Genomic DNA, 21506 nt, shown 5'->3' with positions numbered 1-21506 from the left:
ATCATATCCTTGATCATATCAGCTGTTGACGCAAAACTGCACTGTATTTTATCTTGTTATTTTATGTGAAACTTGAGTGCTTAAAGGTTTCGAAATCGTTCTATCGTGCGTGATGGCAAGTGAAATTGAGCTTTGTGAAGGTTTGTTGATGGAGAATGTTTTGTTTTGATTACAAATAGCAAAATAGCACCTCGGTAGAATGCGTCCCGATGTTTATGTTGATGGTTTCCGAATAATGACAGCCGATACTAGAGTGTGTATTGCTTACAGTTGATCCAATTGATGCAGCAACAACGTATCGAAACCAAGTATGTGACAAGTTTGTCCGTCAGTGAAAATTTAAATTCAAGTGTTGGGTTTTTTTCTGAAAATCGAAAATTATGAGTATCAGAAGGTTGATGTTGACTATACTCGTGACCGCCGAATGAAAGGCACCAAAAATAAGTTAGTCAAAACCCCTGATTTCTTAAAACAAACAATTGTAATTATAATTTCTGAAAATAGGGTAAAAAATATAATTTGGACATGTATGTAATTTGGACATGCACGGCGTTGTATGTCTTGTTCCGGAGAGCTAATAAAATTAGATACTTCTTATTATCGATTATTTGATCAAATAGACCTTATTCTGATGACTTACGTTGAAAATACGCTTAACAATTGAGAATTTTCTTCAAAATTATCGAAAATGTATATTGTTTCACTAAATCCCCTCAAATGCACAGGTATGCAAGACGACATACACTTCACAATCACATACAATATTCACCCCAAAATCGTTGAATAAATAATTGTAAGAAATTTGAAAGCCTTTTTGCAATGAAACATGTTCAATAAAGAAGCATTAGGCAGCCAATATCTTAACATTCATCTAGAACGCTTAAAATAGGTGGTGTTCAAAATACATTACAAATTTTGTACTGTAAATATACTTTGGTCATCTGACAAACTAAATGGGGATGCTGTGTGATTACATACTTGGAGGCGTATTCTGTGGGTCTGGCGACATTTCCTCGATTTTAACAAAAACTTTAATAGTTATCAAAATAGATGCTTGTTAAGAGGAGACATTTGATTATTTACAAGAAAATATTTGCTAATTTATACTACTTCCATGATTTTGCAGTATTCATGGCTAAACATTGAGATAATTGTCCTGTCCAAATTATATATACCTGAGGGTGTCCAAAACATATATTAGATGTCCAAAATTATATTCTAACAGGCGATTAGAAATTGTGACTTTCTTACCTTTAAATGCTTTCGTTAAGGTTTTTGTCCTGGTACAATCATACTATAAGCGTATTAGTGATTTTGAATTATAAATTATTGTTTTAACGATTAACGCCGTTTCGTTAATTCGTTATCATTAATTGTAACGATTAACGAATTTCACGTTGATTTTTCAATCGCGTTGATCAACGGTAACGTTAAAGCATAACCACAGACAAACAGACGTAACACTTGCGAAATTTCCATCGGCCACGCTTTTAACGATCATTTTAAATTTTCATAGTTGTGGCTTTCACAACCAGAGGCGCGCGCGTCGTTTTTCTATGCGTTTGACGTTTCACATTAGCGCCTTCTGTTGACGATATTGCACAACGCAGTGATTCGTGCAACTTTACCACCAGGTGATGGTAGTGTGAACTGGGCGATGGATTTCCATGAAAATCGTTCAAGGTGTTACGTCTGTTTGTCTGTGAAATTGCTCTCTTTTGCTCCTACGGGAAATTAGAAAACAACAGGACCAACATCTGTCCTGTTGTTTTCAAACTCTCTGAAAGAGCAAAAGAGATAGAATTTCGCCGTGAGGTGGTCTATGGCAGAGAGGACGTAGGCACGGACACCACGATAACGGAGGGAATGAATTTGTCAGTGCACTGTTCTTATTCGCATGTCTGTCCCTAGGACAGGATAAGACAACTAGTCAGTCGAAATGAGACCAATTTGGGAATCAGTGCCCGAGCAGGAGAAAACAGCTAAAGAATACCTAACTCAGGTAAGAAAAATCGAATACCTACAACCTGAATGAGGCATTAAGAAGCCCTGTTTAAGAGGTAAAATACCTATAATATAATAACTAATGTGCATTCTGTGCATAACGCGTGAATAATGACATCAGGTATTGTAATACCTCAATAATAATCGGCGATTTTTCCATACAAATAGCAATTTTTCCATAATTGAATAATACCTCAAGCAGTCCTCAACACCAAGCCAATAACTCGTTGAGGTATTTTATCAATACTTGCAAAATACCAAAATGAGTTATCTTCAATACCTGGAGAACCAACTAGCCTTGTCTTGGCCTGACTTTGGTATGCTCCAGTTATGTTTCAGTTATTCATTCCTGCTCGGGTAATCTTAGCCACAGAGAACAGACATCCAAGTTCAATTTTGTGTAAGGAATATTTCATCGGCAACCAACCCACTGACAGGCATTGTTGTTAACATCTCTTTTGTTAAAACGGGCCCAAAATGTGCTGATCAAACGAAATTGGGCATCTGATGTCACTACTGTCACTCCATGCTATAGGTATAGGCGTGTCAATGGCGTGTCGGCAACACAAGTGGCAATAGCGTGGCGCTGCAGTCGGTTAGTTTCTCATACTAATGGAGTTCACCACTTGAAATTTTTCAATTATTCACTGACTGTGGCAATATGGTGTTTGGTGGCGTTCGTGTTTTCATAGTGTATTGGTTTGCATCTTTACTCAAGCAAGGATGCAAATCCTTACACAGCTTTCTGAATGAAATTTGTTCTAGTCTGGATGTCTGTTCTCTGTGTCTTAACAACGCGGAAAAACAAGACAGCAAGCTATGAAATCAGACAGAGAAGTTACAGGTGTCACATCCTATCCTAGGTCTGTGCCACGTTATTTTTCAAAGCGCCTACTTTTTGTACTATAAATCCAATTATATATTAAAAAAAATATTCAATTCATGCATAGAAGGAGGGGTAATCTGCCCCGGGCAGACGATCTCAAATCGAACAATTTTTGCTGTCATAGCTCGATGTGATTTTGATGTGTTGTTCAAAAATTTAAAGAATATCTCATGAATAACTAAAAGTGATATGATATCAGTTTTTGTTGCTTGTCGAAATTTCTGAAAATTTCTACATAAGAACAAACTTAGTTCTTCTGTACGAAATTGAACACATACACCCATAGATATCGTTCAAAGTTAGTGAAATGTCATGTGCCCTTTTCTGAGCTGTGGAAACGAAGAATCTCGTGCTCTTGTTGCCGTTGAGTTCTTCAAATTTTATCTCACGGAACCTATCGAAACCTATACGGAAGAACAAAAGATGTTTACAAAGTTTTTACAGTTTTTTATACACGGGAAATTTGAACACAAATCACTACCCCAGAGGCTTTTGGATTGGTCAATGATTTCTCAACAGTGAGTCACAGTTGAGTCACAGACAAACAGACGTGTCACTTGGAAGAAAATGCGATAAAAATCATCGTCACGAAAACATAATCGCCCAATGCTAATTATGCTGTGGTACGCAAATCTACTGAGTAGATGGCGGTAGTGAGCAAACGTCAAACAGGAGCAAAAACGATGCGAGCGCCATGAGCGAACGATTTACGAACTACGGAATATTTGAATAATCCGTTGAAAAGTAAAACGATGGGAAGTGAGTAGAGTGAGACGTCTGTTTGTCTGTGGTTGAGTGGTAAGCATCGCCGCATGTGAATTCTAAGGTCGTAGGTTCGATGCTGGATGTTGGCAATTGTTTTTTTTTTTTCAAGAAAGAGGTCGACAAGTCTTGTCTGCTATTGCTTTGATCTTTTGATCTTGTAATATCTCAACGAGCTATTATTGAGCAATTCACCATACTATTATTTTGCTTATATCAATCAAACCGATATCAATTTTTGTTCTTCAGGAATTCTCTCAGTAATATCGAAGACGGCTAATAACAAGACAGACAGCTCCCACCCTGTCGCAGGCGACATGGTTGAAACGCCCTCAATGATTCACAGGATCATTAAATCATGATTGTGTGCGTGTACATACTAATACGTACACGGAAATTGTAGCATCGCACGCACACTCATTCATGATGTTGTTCCCTGAAGTCGTTTGCGGCGCTAGTGTGCTTGTAGCTCCCAAAGTATATGGAGCAAGAGAGTAGATGTCTGTCTTGTTTTTAGCCGTCTTCGGTAATATGTAACTGAATATGCTATTCATGAGATGTTTCCACCTACTCCGGGCCCCGTTCACAAGAAGGTGACCATTTGAAATGTGAGAACTTTAGTGTGATCACCATTTTGCGGGCTATCCCAGATCGCCTTAAAACGAATGAGTTTGTTGGGAGTTATCAATCCAGCGTTATTGACGGCCGGTTGACAATAGACAAGATCTTCACCTTATGACAAATCCTCCAGACATGCCGTGAATGGCAGGTCTCCACACATCATTATCATTAGTTCAGTCTATACAACGGTTGCGTAATGAGCATACGGCGTTCCAATCACCATCTTCATCTCATAGGTTGTCCATAGCTGTCTTTGATACGAATGATCGTCTAACCGGCATAGGCAGGATCGTCGATTGTTGCATCGGCTGCTGCACCATCGTCACCTTTGCCTCCCTTCAAGGAGAGCTTCAACGGTGTTGGCTTCTCTTTCAGATGCTGAAATCATCATGGTAACCCAAGGAATAGACAACGAACTGCGGAACGACTTTGGACTTTGGTAATCTACGGTTTGAAGATCCGACTTTCCAGAATACTCTATTGTTTCCTGTTCCACCATCTCGATAGACTTCGCATTTTGGCTGATGGTTTAAAGTTACCAGCATATCCCACGAACATGATCCTCTTACCATTAGGATCGAGCTTCTTGCGTTTCTCAGCTGACACATGAACAATAGCTGAGCATTCAAAGATGTGCAGATTATCATATGTGCTCATTCTGCGAATGGAGTGACGTGACAAAAGTCGGAGTCGTATATCGAGGTGAGAAATCTCGACTCGAATGAGGTGACTCGCCGTGTAAATCAAATGGAGGAGTCACCTCATTCGAGTCGAGATTTCTCACCTCGATATACGACTCCGACTTTTGTCACGTCACTCCATTCGCAGAATGAGCACAATAGTCCAGTTGCTTCCAGTGCCATTCCAGTACAATCACAGAGAACAGACATCCAAGTCCAGTTTCGAAACTGTGTGAGGAATTTAACGGTCATTTGAAATGGAAACACAAGTGGCATCTTCGTGATAGTGCTGCTGCGCAATGGCGGAGATCCCATGCTGCTTCTTCTTCTTCTTCTTTATGGCTCTACGTTTTCACTGGGGCTTGGCCTGCCTCGCTTCAACTTTCTTTGAGCAAAGTTCTTTGAGCACTTCCACAGTTACTGATTGAAAGGCTCTCTTTGCCTGTCATTGCATGAATTTGTATATTGTGAGGCAAGTACAATGATACACTATAGCATATATGTCCAGGGAGTCGAGGAAATTTTCCCGACCGGAACGGGTACACACTTAATTTTAAATGCCGAATCTCGGTTTACCACAGCCGAGTTGTCAGTTGAATGTTTTTCATGAGATTTCAGCTTATAAATGCTGATAATCAGTATAACATGCCTTGTTACCAAGCAACCTGTCACTTTGGCATAAATGTCCCAAATGGAGGATAACGTGCCTCTGGAGCCGGCCTTCTGAACCTGTCACTTTGTTAGCTGAGTCTCGGTTAAAATTCAGAAACCGAGATTCGCACAGCCGAGCTCGGGAAATAAAACTGAGTGTGTATCGAACCCGCCGTCTCCGAGTTGGCGATCATAGCCTTAACCACTAGGCCAATTGGAGACCCCATGCTGCTATCAGTGGTAAATATACAACTTCTCTACAGGGCCGGATCTAAGGGGGGGCCGGGGGGGCCCGGGCCCCGGGCCCCCACATTTTTGGGGCCCCCACAAAAACCTTTTTTGCTTGCTAATATTAGCTTTATTTTTCATATTGCTCAAGTACTGTTTGAAAATAAGGAAAAACATTTTCGGTCATCTCTCAGAAGGGCCTCCACATCCGCTCGGGCCCCGGGCCCCCACAATCCTTAATCCGGGCCTGTCTCTAGATATGCGTATTCAGTAACAAATTTTGAAAACGACGTATAATCAATGCTACACCATTGATCATACGTCGTTTTCAAAATTTGTTACTGTATTTACCAAACAGCAGTCAGCATGCTGCTTTGGTAACGCTAGTGTTGTCGATTAGAGATGGGCAAAACAGTTCTTTTAAGTGAACTATTCTCGATTGAACAGTTCCTTAAAAAGAACTAGTTCTCTTGAACCGTTCTTTCGTTCAGTAGTTTTTATGGTTCTTTTTGAATAGAACTTTCACGTTTGTACGTTGCCGTATTACGTGATGCTTTGCAGTTTTGTGAGATGATTGGGCCAGTGGTGGAATTACTCGCATCGTGAAGCAATTCGCGAGTGTAAAGCCAACACAAGGTTTACTCACGATTCCGAGAATAAACAGTGTGAGTTTGTTCGCACCCGCCTGCTTCGTGAGTAAGAAGCAAAATAAAAACAGAAAGACTCATGACTTTTTATTCGTGAAGAAATAGTGGAGGTGCGGGAGGTGCATTTTATTGTGGTTATAATAGCAAAACTAGTGATTATCCAACATAAATTAATGCTTTATGCTTCATTGTTCCTGAAAAGCAGCACTGCCAGTTGTTAAAATGCGTTTTTCGTCAAAATGCAAAGAAACTCACGAAGCTTCGCGAATCACATGCGAGTGCTTGCCAGCTTCGTTTACTCACGAATAAAGAAGTGCGAGTATTCTCGGGCCTCTGTTGTTCGCGAGTATGTTTGTTTTGGTTTGTGTCTGCTCAGCTGCAATCTTCATCATTTTCCATCTCTGGATTGGGCATATCATTTACAACATTCGCACTTTCACAACGCAATATTCGTTCATTGTAAGAGCTGAATGAACCGTTCTGCGAGACAGTCAGTTTTCTCGTTTTTTAAGAGAACGGAGAACTACCGTTCTTTTCAAACGAACGCCAGTTCAGTCATTCTCTCCTTAGAACTAGTTCTTCGGAACGGTTCGCCCATTTCTATTGTCGATGGACCTCGATGGCCGGATGTTCTGAATGTATAACGGGATTCCGTCCAAAACAGTTGCGAATCTTGGTAACGTACTCCTCAATCAAATTCGCAGCTCTCGATTTTCGCTTCAAGAAATACACCATCGTGTAGCGGATAAAGTCGTCGATCATGGTTAAACTTCCTTTTGCATCACGTTGGCAGCAGCTCGCTGACATAGTGTACGGTTTGGGTCAAAAATGACCCTAATGCCAAAGGAGATTATTTATGGGATCACATGTGTCCGTATCTATCGGGTCCAAGTTTGGACACCCATGACATCTGTCTCATTGCCATCAGCCAGAGTGATTGTCAGGCCCATGCTTTGCTTCAGTTAATTGAAGATCGTTCGGTCGCAGCACATATTCGAGGTGGCACCGGAGTCGACTATCCAATTCTTGAATTGCTTCCGATTCTGGGAAACCATGAACGCAAACGGTAAGGTCTTCGGTACTCTATCAAACCCAGGCTTGTGCTTATCACGTTTGATAATAATTTAGGCTTAGGAGTCCCCGAAGAACTTCCAATAGGAACCTTAACCCTCTAATACCCAAATTTTTGATTTTGATCTAAATATCATTTTTCGTCATCTAAAATCGATTTAAACATGTTTTGGAAGATGATTCTTTTTAATTCTCGATTTCGTGAATTTCAGTTTTTGATTTTTCTAATTTTTATTTTCGAACATCCCCACACTTTTATATTTTTCCTGGAAGCCAATTCGGGGAACGGATTTTTTGAGATGAAAACATTTTGAGATTTTATGATTATTGTTGAAATATTATTATTTTAAATTTTTTTCACAAAAAAATTTTTTTTCCGTGTAATTTAAAGGAAAATAATTTTAGAGTGTATTCGATTACCTTAAACTATTAAACAAGGATAGAATGATTTGGGAAAAATTTGAAATATGTTATTTGTAGCGACTCAATACAAAATAAACAATGACTTCTAAAAGGTGACTAAAACATCAATTTTTCAATGATTTTTAAAAAATGTAAATACGCTTTAAAATACACCAAAAACCATTTTGAGATATACAGAACAGTCCGAAATATCAGCCAAAAATATAAAAAAAATGATTTTCCACGAAACAAAAATTACAAAAATGCTCAAACTATACCCCGTCTAAAGGCGGGATTGGGTATTAGAGCGTTAAAGTTTCGTCCATGAGCAACGGCAGGAGGAATCTCTGAAATAACTCGTGGACTAATCCCTGCATGATCTGCTGTACGAAACCCTGAAAGAACTTCTGCAGGAATCCCTGATGGTTCAACAATTTATCTAAGTGAGATCGCTGCTGAAACTTCTGAGGAAATTCCTGATTGGAATTTTAGAGAAATTCCAAATGGAATTCCAAGAAGAATCCTCGAAGGAAGTTCTGGAGGAATCTTCGAAAGAATTTCAGCAGGAATCTCCAAAACGATTACCAGAATTACAGCATGAATCCCTAAAAATAAACCTTTCAAGCGGGAATTTCCCAAGAAATTCCAGGAAGAATCCCAGTAGGATTTCCTGAAGGAATCCTCGGAAGGATTCCAGGAGAAATTATCGAAGGAATTCCATGAGGCATTCCAGGAGAAATCCTCGAAAGACTTCCAGGAGGAATCCTTTAAAGATCACCAGGGAGAATCTTCAAAAGATTTACAGGAGAAATCCCTAAAAAAAAATCCTGGAGAAATTCTTGTTGAAACTTCATGAGACATCCTTCAAGGATATCCTGGAAATATGCCCGATTCTAGCCTGATTAAGAAATTCTTGTAAGAATTCCTGAAGAAATTTTTGAAGATGATGTAACTGCCGATGCATCCCTGCCTCCCTGAAGGAACTTCTCAAGGAATCCCTCAAGGTACTCCTGCGGGAATCTTAGAAGGAAATTCCTGAAGAAACTTCAGAAGGAATATCTGGACTAATCTCTAAAGGACCTGCAGTAGGAAATTCTGAAGGAATTTCTGGAGGAATTCCCGATGGATCTCCAGGAGGCATCTTTGGATTCTACTAAAAGATTCTATGAACTTCTGAAGGAATGCCTGAGGCAACTCCAATTGTAATAGCTGAGGGGACTTCGGAAGGAATCCCTGATAAAACACCTGGAGGCATCCTTGCATCCTCCTGGAACTACTGAAGGAACTTCTGGGACAATCCCTAAAAGAACTACTATACTGCAGAAATCCCCGATGGAGCTATTCCTGGAGGAACTTCTGTATGAATATCTGAAGAAACTTCTAGAGAAATCCTTAATAGAACTCCTGAAAGGATCTCTGAAAAATCTCCATGGGGCATCCCGAATAAGGAATTCCAAGAAGAATCCCAGAAGGAATTCCAGGAGAAATTTTCTAAAGAATTCCTGGAGGAATCCTTAAAGCAACTCCTGCAAAAAATATTGATGGAGCTCCTGGGAGCTCCAGGAGGAATCCCTGAAGGAATGTCGATGTCCCACAATTTCATTTCTTTCCAAAATGCGTCTCAGAGTGCATATCACCTGTCATAAACTCATTTACGTCCATTGAACCACATTTCAATCTAGAAATTCCACGAACGAAAAATGCAAAATTATCACTCCAACGCATTCCAAAGTAAACAAATAGCTAGTGCAACAACATATGATATGATGACCATGAAGCTTCCGACTCAAATGCAGCACATTGATAAGACTCTCCTATGCCTAATAGCCGTCGCTTGGCGACGTTGATCGTTTCTCCATCAGCCAAGCGACGAACATTGGAAATGTGTCACACATTTCTCCGGTTTCCCTTTTACTACAGAAATGGAGAAAGAAAAAATATATGTCTGTGCATGCACGCCCTTCAATATGTGCTACAGGAAGGAGCCTACAGTTTGAGCCGTGAAAGTACTGCACTTTTCCTTTTCCGTATCGTATACGGTTCAGTGTCGTACTAGACGACGATGCGATGACGGTCCATTTCCAAGGTTGGGTCGGAGTCTGATTTCACACTCGACGAGTAGACCATTTCATGATTTGTTTGTACATTATTACATTGATCTTCAAAAGATTTTCAGATCTTCTGTGTTATAAGTTCTAAAATATGGTTAAGAAGGCAAAGGATTATTAGTTTAAGTTAGCATTGTAAGTATGAGGATCATTTGTTCTATTGACCGAAAATACCTCTGCATCTTTCAAATTACTACGGAATTAGTAGGCTTATTTAAAATCTACTGAACGATAGACAAATAAACACGATCTGTAGATTTCATCTGACCATTCGGGACCATTCTAGAGTGACGTAATCGCTATGCATTCGGAGAAATAAGATGCATCTTGCATCGCTTGCACCCATGGCCCAACTGCGACGGAGAAATGCGATAAGCGCAGCACTCTCAACGCCTTTGCCAATCAGCTTCCAGTTGACCCAGTCCTGTTTGATTGTGCGGATCGTCTGTCTACCGCCGAGACCTGATTGACCAACATTTTACTTTCTCTCTTCCTTCTCGTTTGTTTGCCTTTGTCGCACATTTTCGGGGGCGGTACCCTCAAAAATCTGTCGCCGATGTCCCATCCACTTCCACGCACTCGGGTGCACTCTGCTGCCGGTCGTCAACGCTATCAAGACGGCCACGAGTGTCAGCCCATTCATACGATCGAGGATTTGCTGAAGTTCGAGCGCAATCCAGTCAGTTGGCGCAATTTGGTGCTACCGATCACGCCTCGATCGCGATCGAGGCACCTCGGCGAACGCTACCAGGAGATCGACTTCGACGCCGGAGTAACGGAGTTCGTGGACGATCGCAGCCGTCCGCAGGTACTGCTGTGCCATGACTTCAAAGGGAACTACTTGTCCGATCGGTTCGTCAACGGGACGACCGGACAGGAATGGGTCGACTACCGATTCTACAACTGGGCTGCCGTGGACATCTTCTGCTACTTCAGCCACAGCTTCGTAACGATTCCGACCTTGCAGTGGCTGAACTGTGCTCACAAGAATGGCGTCAAGGTAATCGGGACGTTCATCGTCGAAGGCGGCAATGTCGAGAAGCTCAAGGACATCTTACAGTCTGACGAATCCATGCAGAAAGTTGCTGATGCGCTGATCACCGTGGCGAAGATCTGTCAATTTCAGGTAAGGCCTTCCAATCCCTGTATTTCATCTAATCACACCATCTTCCCTAATCCCGCAGGGTTGGCTCCTAAACATCGAGTGCGCCCTGGACGAGGAGAAGATCCCCCGTCTCAAGGACTTCGTATCCTATCTGACTCGGAAATCGCACGACCGTATCCCCGGTAGTATGATCATCTGGTACGACGCGATCACCGAGAAGGGCCTCCTCAGCTGGCAGAACGAGCTGAACAGCCTCAACCAGGGATTCTTCGCGGCGTGCGACGGAATCTTCCTGAACTACACCTGGACTAGGAAGCATCTGGAGCGATCGGAGAACTTCATTCGCAATTACTATCCTCGCCGGAAGCTGGACGTGTTCGTGGGGATAGACGTTTTCGGACGCGGTCAAACCGCGAAGCTCGACACCCATTCCACCCTGGCTTCCGTCATGGAGTTCAAATTCTCCACGGCGATCTTCGCTCCCGGGTGGACCTTCGAATCGCTCGAAGAGTCCATGCGACGCGAGCAGCTCGATCAGGTTCAGTGCAACGATCGTTTCCTAAAGCTAAACGATCGCTTCTGGAACCTGCTGTGGAAGTATCTGTACGTTCGGGGCCCCACGGAACTTCCCTTCTACACGTCGTTCTGTTTGGGTTCGGGCAAGACCCGGAACCGTTTGGGGAAGAAGCTGGACGAGTCGTGGTTCAATCTGTCGCGTCAAGGTTTCCAGCCGAGTATTCCGTATGCCGCGCCGAGGAACCACAGGATCGATCCGATCTACTGGACGCACAGCTTCGAGACGGCGCTGGACGGTGGATCGTGCCTACGGGTGGAAGACATCCATCCGAATTGTCGGTTGTTTGCGTGTGATTTCGCATGTGTTGGTGATCTGGTGGTGGGCTATGCATTCCGAAGAAGTAGTGAATTGAGTGCGGATGTGAGATTGGTGCTGAAGGCGTACAATACGCGGTATCATGATTCGGTGAAGATCGTGTGTGGTGGGGAAGATTGCCATTTGAGTGATAGAAGAAATGAAATGAAGGCGTTGCTGCTGGACAGCGAAGATTGGCCGACATTGCTGGAGTTGAAGGCGCAGTTGAAGTTACCACTGGTGGCGGCTATCAACGGATGGGAAATAAGGTGAGTTGCATGCTTATCAAGTGATTAGTGCTGAGTCAAAGTTATGATGTACAAGTGAAACCCTATTCGGTCATATGAACACATTCAAACGATGCAGGGGGTCCCCTCCTCAAGGCGACCTTTGTAACATACAGTAGTAGGGCACGATTATCCAAAAATTTAATGTCGTCAAATATTACCGTTACATCTTAACTCGTTCCTTTTTGCGTCAAAAACAATTGTGCAAAATTTGGGTGCGATTGGTTGATTCCCTGTATTTCACATTGTGATTGAAATTGTTTGGGAAATATTTGCATCTTTCTCTTGCAATTTTCTTTGCATTTTTTGTCTAAACCTAAGTAACTATAATACCGTTTCGTAGTAAAGACCAGTGAGGAAGGCTACCTTCAGGTTCCACGTACCATAAAAACGGCTCCGGAACTTAAGGACTTCGGCGCAGACGTTTTTTAAACGGCAGGCGAACACGGTCTCGAAAAATTATCTTCGAGTTGAAAAAGGACTCGAAGAACAGGAGCTTACAGTGAAAGTCGTGGGAGGCACTGTTCAGGTCCGAGCTGTTACACCAGAAGTGTTCTCCGATGTGTCGACCTAAACGAGATCACCACGGCAGAAGAAGTTAAAACGGAATTAAAGAAGCAAAAGGAGATAGGACACGTGGAAATGTCAGTCCGACTGAAAAGGGAACCTTCCGGGACGCAGGTTGCGACTCTCTGTGGATGCATTGCGGATTGGCAAAGTGAAAGTCGGATGGTCATTATGTTCACTGCGTATTTTTCAGCAACCGAATATATGCTTCAGTTCAGATGCTAGAAGTTGGGACATCTGGCACGAAATTACCGGGGATCAGATGGATCGAAACTGTGCAGAAGATGCGGAGAGGATGATCATAAAACACAAGAGTGTAGGAAGCTACCAAAGTACATCATTTGTAAATCTAGGGGCGCAGCGCCACGAAGTCTCTGGTGTTCAAACAGGCGAAATCCGGTAAATCACAGTGGAGGTAGTACAAATTAACCTCAATTTTTTGTGATACCGCGCAGCAACTACTGCGGCAATCCACGATTCAAGCGAAGTGCGACGTCGCAATTATCTCGGATCCGTACCGTACCCATCCAAAAATGTTAACTGGGTAGCGGATGAAGCTGGAAACGCTGCAATTTGAACGATTGGAAATTATCTCCTCCAGGAAGTTTCGTATCGCATGACAGAAAGCTTCATGTTAGCCATGGTCAACGACGTCTACATATGTAACTGCTACGCACTCCCAAGCTGGACGATGGATCCGTTCAATTAGGTGCTCGACCAAATAAAATAATATAATTTTAATGCATGAATGGTTGAGTAATGTAGCTGCCACCCAAATCCCAGAGGATGGAGCCTTCTGGAAACAGTATTCAGACTGAACTGAGTTCTAGACAACGAAGGATCGACATGCACCTATCGAAGAGAAGGCAAATAGTCTATCATCGACATGTTGTTTGTAGTCCCGCGTGTAACGAGAGACATAAATTGAAGGATCTGCAAAGATTATACGCCTATCGATCACCAAGCGATCCGGTACCATCTTGGAGAACAGGTTAAGACGGAGGCACGTGTGAATATTCCAGAAAGGCGGAAGTGAAGGACAGACGTCCTCTTAATCACAGAAGCGCTTCGGTATAAGCACAACCGGTGCCACTATGCCGAGAAAGATACAGCTGTGGCACGTCCGCCATCCAGTCTATAGGTGAAATGGTAGGATCACTCAACTCCGTCGGAACTGTCTTCGAGCTTGGAGGAGGATGCAAAGAGCCCACACTGATGATGAAAGGGAAGCACTCAGATCTGTATTCAGAGCTACAAAAGTGGCTCTCAAAAGAGGCGTCAAGATAAACAAAGCAGCTTGTATACAGGAGCTCTGTCGTAACGCGAATGCAAATCCATGGAGAGATGCCTACATAATGGCTAAGGCAAAGATAAAAGGCCCAGCGACCCCATCCGGGAGGTGTCCGGAAAAGCTGAAAGCCATAATAGATGGACTGTATACGCAAGAATGTGATGGACGATAAACTGCTGCAGTTAAATCTAGCAAGAAGAGTGCATCTTGTTGGGTCCGTGGACGACATCGTGCTCATGGTTATTGGAGAGTTACTGAATGAAGTGGAAGTTTACAGGTGAGCAACATTGAACAAGCTGATTAGCTTATAAAATACCCCCTTATCTGAACTTTTGGTTACTTGCGTAGTTTCAGTTTGTGGGGTTTCAGGGGGTTTCAGAAGGATTTCAAAGCATTTCAGGGGGTTCTAAGGGGGTGTCTTCTCGGGGGTTTCGTAAGTGTTTTAGAGGGATTTCATGGTGTTTCAAGGGATTTAAGAGAAGTTCAGCGGATTCTTGGGGGTATTGGAGAAGTTCCTGAAAGTTTTAGTGGTTTTTGAGTGCTTCAAAGGTTGTGGTTTTAGCGTTTAAGAAGGTGTCATAGGACTTCAGAGATCCTGAATTTAAGAAAGACTTACACCCCTTAGACTTAATAGATTTCACAAATTCTATGTTTTTTTTTTGTAAAAGTTGGGCCACCCCACTCTGTACCCATTGTACAATGCTGGCGTCTAAGGTAAAGTTTCACGTATGTGGTGACTCTTTTTCCACCAAGTGGGTTTGACAGGATTCAACATCTATCGTGTAGGTATCAACATTCACAATGGATTGGATACATAATTGTTTACATACAAGATGTTGTTAGCCGAAACATGGCGGCGGCGATTTCGGGTGCAAAGTTCATTATTTTGTTCTGAGGAGCAGCTTTTCTGAAGCCGTCATATTGTAGATCTAAATGATGCAATAGCATTGGATCATCCCACCCAACTAATAGTCCAAAATTTCACAATTAATCAAAAAAAAAAATTCTTTGTGGTATTCAACTATTTAAAATTACAACTGAGAGCTACAATTTAAGAACTCTCGATTTCTAAAAGATCAATATTGACACCAGTCACTTACATTCGATCATCGTGAACCGGATTTTGCGATAATCATTGTTGCTAGAGACAAAGTATGCCTCCTGCACCCTCTGCATTCCCACGGTTGTCGTGGGAAATCGTGGGAAAGAGTGTTTTTAGTAGAGTAGAATGGCGGAGTCATGGCGATTACCCAAATACGTACTTTTTCTACTCCAGAATTATGCACTCATGACAAAGGAGACGGGCTTAGAGATCTAGTGGCTACCGCTTTTGATTCGTATGCAGAAGTTCCTGGGTTCAATCCCTGGCCCGTCCCTTTCCTCTTACTTTGTATCTTTCTATCTGCTTTCTCTCTTTCTCCTCTCTACATACACCTCATGTGTATACATAAGTTCGTAGCCATCTCTAGAACACAAACGAGTTGAAAAAGCCGTTTCCCTTCCTACCAGCTTTCACAACACATACATACATACATTTATTTGTTCAACATCACATTTAAGACAAGACATAATCAACAATAGTACGCCACAATACTCGGTTTGTGGCTGCCGCTCTCCATCCTCGGTCGCGCCCAATGCTCGCCAGGTCATGTTCCACCTGGTCCGCCCATCGTGCTCTCTGAGCTCCTCGCCTTCTTGTGCCAACCGGATCAGTAGCAAGCACCAGCTTTGCAGGGTTGTTGTCCGGCATTCTTGCAACATGCCCTGCCCACCGTATCCTTCCGGCTTTGGCCACCTTCTGGATGCTGGGTTCGCCGTAAAGTGCAGCGAGCTCGTGGTTCATTCTTCTCCACCACACACCGTTCTCTTGCACACCGCCGAAGATCGTCCTTAGCACGCGTCGCTCGAAAACTCCGAGTGCTTGCAGGTCCTCCTCGAGCATGGTCCATGTCTCGTGTCCGTAGAGGACCACCGGTCTTATTAGCGTTTTGTACGGTGCATTTGATGCGTGGATGAATCTTTTTAGACCGCAGCTTCTGCTGGAGCCCGTAGTAGGCCTGACTTCCGTTGATGATGCGCCTCCGAATTTCACGACTCACGTTATTGTCAGCCGTCGCGTCACTAAGGATCCTACGTAGACGAATTCATCCACCACCTCGAAAGTATCCCCGTCTATCGTAACGTTACTACTCAGACGGATCCGGTCGTGTTCAGTTCCGCCTACCAGCATGTACATACATTGTTTTTGAGGCATTCACCACCAGTCCGACCTTTGCTGCTTCGCGTTTCAGGCGGGTGTACAGCTCTGCCACCGTTTCAAATGTTCTGGCAATAATGTCCATGTCGTCCGCAAAGCACACAAATTGATCGGATTTTGTGAAAATCGTTCCCCGGCTATTGAGCCCGGCTCGTCGCATCACACCTTCCAGAGCGATGTTGAAGAGTAGGCATGAGAGTCCATCACCTTGTCGCAGTACCCGGCGAGATTCGAATGAACTGGATAGTTTACCCGAAACCCTTACGCAGTTTTGCACACCGTCCATCCTTGCTTTAATCAGTCTAGTCAGCTTCCCAGGAAAGCCGTTTCGCATGATTCACATGAGCCGTTTCGCATGGACGCATGATTCTCCATAACTCTGCGCGGTCGATACTGTCGTATGCCGCTTTGAAGTCGATGAACAGGTCATGCGTTGGGACCTGGTATTCACGGAATTTCTGGAGGATTTGCCGTACGGTGAAGATCTGGTCCGTTGTCGACCGACCGTCGATGAAGCCGGCTTGGTAACTTTTCACGAATCCATTCGTTTAAGGTGACAGACGACTTTGTAGGCAGCATTCAAAATAGTGATCGCCCTGAAATTTTCACATTCCAAATGGTCGCCTTTCTTGTGAATGGGGCAGATTACCCCTTCCTTCCACTCCTCCGGTAGTTTTTTTTATCTGTATTAACGAGATTTTTAGCCCTAGGCTAGTTCATCTCGGGACCCGCGCTTTACTTCCATTCCGAAGGAAGAATTCACATTTTGCGAGTTTGTCGGAAGTGGGATCCGATCCCAGGTCCTCAGCATGATAGTCAAGTGTTCTAACCATCACACCAGGTGCGCTCCCTTCCTCCGCCTCCTCCGGTAGCTGTTCGGTTTCCCAGATCCTGACTATCAGCCGATGCAGACAGGTGGTCAACTTTTCTGGGTCCATCTTGATGAGTTCAGCTGCGATACCATACTTACCAGCTGCTTTGTTGGATTTGCGCTGTTGAATGGCATCCTTAACTTCTCTCAGCGTGGGAGTTGATTCATTTTCGTCCTCCGCTACACTGGCGTCGTCGTTTCCTCTGTTGCCGTGGTCTCCCGTGTCTATGTTCTCCATGCCATTCAGGTGCTGATCGAAGTGTTGCTTCCACCTTTCGATCACCTCACGTCCGTCCGTCAGGAGACCTCCGTCTTTATCCCTGCATATTTCGGCTCGCGGCACGAAGCCGTTGCAAAATGCGTTGAACTTCTGATAGAACTTCCGTTTTTCTTGGGAACGGCACAGCAGTTCCATTTCTTCGCACTCCGCTTCTTCCAGGCGGCACTTTTTCTCCCGAAAGAGGCGGGTCTGCTGTTTCCGCTTCTGTTTGTAACGTTCCACGTTCTGTCGGGTCCCTTGCTGCAGCATTACCGCCCTCGCTGCGTTCTTCTCCTCCAAAACCGTTCTGCACTCTTCGTCGAACCATTCGTTCCGTCGACTAGGTTCCACGTACCCGATGGTGCTCTCGGCTGCGTCGTTGATGGCTGCTTTCACTGTACACAGGCCTCATCGGCAACGCGGCCTCGAGATTCTGCGCGTATGCTTTCACAGCACAGTACATTCCAAATATCCAACTCCTTGACACATATGGGGGCGTCGGTGAGTCGCTGACCTCTTGTAAAGTAGGTGTCATATCATCACATCCTTTCCTATCCTCGTAACGGAGAAGGTGGGCGTGGCCGGCAATGGAAGTTCTCATGTCTTTTGTACTTCAACCTCTGATTGGATAGTTGTTCCTTCCTAATTAGCATTCCATAAGCAATAAGAATAGGATTATTAAAGTTATAACATGATGACTTTCAGTGTGCAATCTACGTATTACTCCGTTACCACGCAACGCAACGCAACGCTAAGCTAAGCCGGAGCTATGCGTTCGCGACAAAGATTCAAACAATGACTTTTAGTGATAGTGAGCTTTATGAGATGATTCCTGTTTTTATTGTGCTTTTTGTGAGTCCATGCTTATGTCGGATAGTACTCTAAAACATTTGAATAGTTCATGTGGACAACTTCCTTGATGTAACTAACCTACAAGTGACGTATCACACATTCTTCTTCTTCTTCTTCTTGGCGTAACGTCCTCATTGGGACAAAGCCTGCTTCTCAGCTTAGTGTTCTATGAGCACTTCCACAGTTATTAACTGAGAGCTTCCTCTGCCAATGACCATTTTGCATGTGTATATCGTGTGGCAGGCACGAAGATACTCTATGCCCAAGGAAGTCAAGGAAATTTCCTTTACGAAAAGATCCTGGACCGACCGGGAATCGAACCCGTCACCCTCAGCATGGTCATGCTGAATACCCGTGCGTTTACCGCCTCGGCTATATGGGCCCTTTCGTATCACACATAACGTTCCTAAAATATTGTATCACCGATCCCATAAATCGCATGCCGCATCAATCCCAATCACTACATCGATGAATATTCATCTCCCTCTGTTACGTCGCTGAACCCGGAACGACCCGCGCCGCGACTTATGTTAATTATAAAATTATAAAGCCATCTCACCTTTCCCCACTTCTTTCCCCTCTTCAATTCGCAGATACTACTACCTATCGTTCGAAGCCATCGCCCAACCGGTCTCGATCGTGGACATCGGCGTCGAGTTGGTGAAAGATGACCCCAAGGACCACGTCCTGCTGGGGGCCATTTCGCTCCAAGCCGGTTTCCCCGCCAACCGCCAGCGCATCCGGAAGCGCTCGATCGTAACGTTTAGTGCGTGACCGGTGACGATCATTCTACTCTACTGCATATTGATGTACTTCGATTAATTATTGCAACTTCTTACTTTTACTCTCTGTTGTTGTAATCAAATGCTTTGCATACCCACCACTATACAGACACGTTACTTATTCCACGCCGCACTTACTCGTTCGTTCGCATGTAAACAGCTTAAGGTGCAGCATGCATCAGCTCCGGCGCGGCGCGGCGGCAACATGGACCGGTTCTTCTTGGCAAACGTGATCGATCGAACAACCGCGGCGCAGGCCGGAGGAGGACGCCGAGATGCCACAGGAAGGTCAACCGCATGGCTGAAGTGAAGCTGATGCTGCGCTCTTCGACGGCTTCTCGATACACAGGTTGGTGTTCTGATGTTTACTTGCGCATGCATCTTCTGTCTAAATTTAAATGAAATTATCGATCGACGATCGGTGTAAATTACAGTTTTCAAAGACGCGTGTAATTTGCCTTAATGTACCATATGATTACTGCGCTTCTTAATATATTCCATATATGTATCTACAAACATTATGTCAAGACAAGGAAGTCTCAGTTCGCCGGTCAAATGGATGACGTCCCTATTCGGTAACAGGTCCTAATTCGGAGTTCAAACAAACATCTGCCACATGCATATCCAAACCGGCGCGGCGGAGGGAGCTGTGCGAATCAAACTACATTGATAGATTATGTAACTGTTCGTTCGCAATCAAAATCGCGGCTCCGCTTTGCATTCGGATGGTCCGTTGAGCACGAATCCAAGTTGGCTTCTGCGCTCCGCGCGATCATCGGCATTTTCATCTGATGCCATCGTCGCGTCGTCAGTATCAGGCCAAACGGCGTGATCGTGATGTCGTAATCAAAGTGTGCGGTGCATCAGCAGATCACGTTATCGCAGGTAGGCATCAAGTCATCGAACTGGCGTTGCGGGTATCGTCGAAGAGGTTAAGCCCTCGGTCTTCAGACCTCCGATTAGCCCATTCACTCGACATATTTTCCTATCTGGTATTTACTCAAAGAAAATGCGAATATTTCCCATTCAATTTCCACATATTGAGCTTCTCAAGAATTTTTAGCATTTCGACAAGTTTCTCTTCGACCTCTAGGTTGTGCGCCAGGGTATAATGTGTGTTGGGCACTTTGCGACGATTAACACAAATCCGCACATCAGCGCACAATTTGCGCGCCGATTGCCTATGCGCCAAGTTTTTCACTAGCCAAATCACTATTAATCAGTGTTTTAATGAAGTAAAAGCGTTGTTACCGTCAATAATATCTTTCTTGTACATTATTTCCAGACATAGGGAAATCCAATGTTTTAGACAAAAAATGGATCCGAACCCTAAGAGAGATTGAGCTCTTGGCGCGAACCATTCTGACACTTGTTTATTTACATTTTGTATGGCGCACAACCCGGCGCATGGGCTGTCGGCGCACAAGTTGTTGGCCAGTATGCGGATTTCAGAAAAGATTCGCAATACATACGCATAATTGATCCACGAGGGCTGCCTGCATGGCTCCACAGGTGGTATATATTGAGTGGAGGCAAACGTTGCCTGGGATCAATGCGTGGATCGGGAAGAATGTATTCTGGGAATTGGTGTTAAATGCGCCGTTGCACAGTATATTCACAGACTTGCAAATTTACACGTAGTTATAACGGAGTTTATGACCGTGTTATACGTACTTTTAACTGTGTAAGTTACTTCACATAAGACGCTGCAAATTTGCCTTATGCGTGCAAAAGTGGAGGCGATATACGTACAGTGTTAAAACATTAAGAACTCTATATGACTTAAAGTATAATCTTATGCGATTCACGGTGGGCATAATTGCGATGCAACGTAGTCTCTTCTGTGATTTAAAACAGCGATGACATGATTTTGTCAGATCTTGTTGCATTTTAGGCTGGTAAAGAACGGTCCGTCAACATAGCAGTGGTGTCATTTACATATGTACGAAAATTGGGTTTTTATATTTCGAACCGTCAAGGCGCCATTCACCGTGGGGGCTCCATTCACCGTGTGCCTTCGAATATTTTTTCATTATTTCCATATTATGATTGAATGATATGACATTTTCCCTTCAATTGCATCAATATAACACTAATGTATTGTTACAATGTCAAAACGCTCATTAAAAACATTTAAAAGTATCATTTTGACACTAAACTGTGTTTACATGAAGCGGGTTTCTGCTCGTTCACAGCATTCATAGTGAAAAATCGAAAACTGCGCTAAGGTGATTTAAGCGATAAACTAAATGTAGTAACGTTTTAATTCCACCAAGAAGCAATTAAATTCACATATCAGGTATG

The 21506-nt window shown here is 43.6% G+C and overlaps 1 protein-coding gene across 1 annotated transcript; it reads left to right on the top strand.

Moving 5' to 3' along the window:
* LOC134284982 (cytosolic endo-beta-N-acetylglucosaminidase) lies at positions 1 to 19723 on the top strand. The gene is made up of 4 exons (XM_062844712.1): positions 1 to 140; positions 10678 to 11186; positions 11245 to 12305; positions 19014 to 19723. Exons 1-4 carry the CDS (start codon positions 113 to 115, stop codon positions 19192 to 19194), a joined length of 1779 nt encoding a protein of 592 aa, XP_062700696.1. The 5' UTR covers positions 1 to 112; the 3' UTR covers positions 19195 to 19723.
* The last annotated feature ends 1783 nt before the right edge of the window (positions 19724 to 21506 follow it).

This window comes from Aedes albopictus, chromosome 1 (genome assembly GCF_035046485.1).
Source record: "Aedes albopictus strain Foshan chromosome 1, AalbF5, whole genome shotgun sequence".
Taxonomy (NCBI): Eukaryota; Metazoa; Arthropoda; class Insecta; order Diptera; family Culicidae; genus Aedes; species Aedes albopictus.
The sequence above is the reverse complement of the archived record's forward strand: the minus strand, read 5'-3'. Positions and strand labels throughout refer to the sequence as shown.

Bases quoted from the DNA above. Each gene is read 5' to 3' on its own strand.
- LOC134284982 (XM_062844712.1), top strand. From the start codon at position 113: ATGGCAAGTGAAATTGAGCTTTGTGAAG. The intron at 141-10,677 runs GTTTGTTGATGG...AACGCTATCAAG, and splicing joins TGAAATTGAGCTTTGTGAAG to ACGGCCACGAGTGTCAGCCC. The intron at 11,187-11,244 runs GTAAGGCCTTCC...CTAATCCCGCAG, and splicing joins CGAAGATCTGTCAATTTCAG to GGTTGGCTCCTAAACATCGA.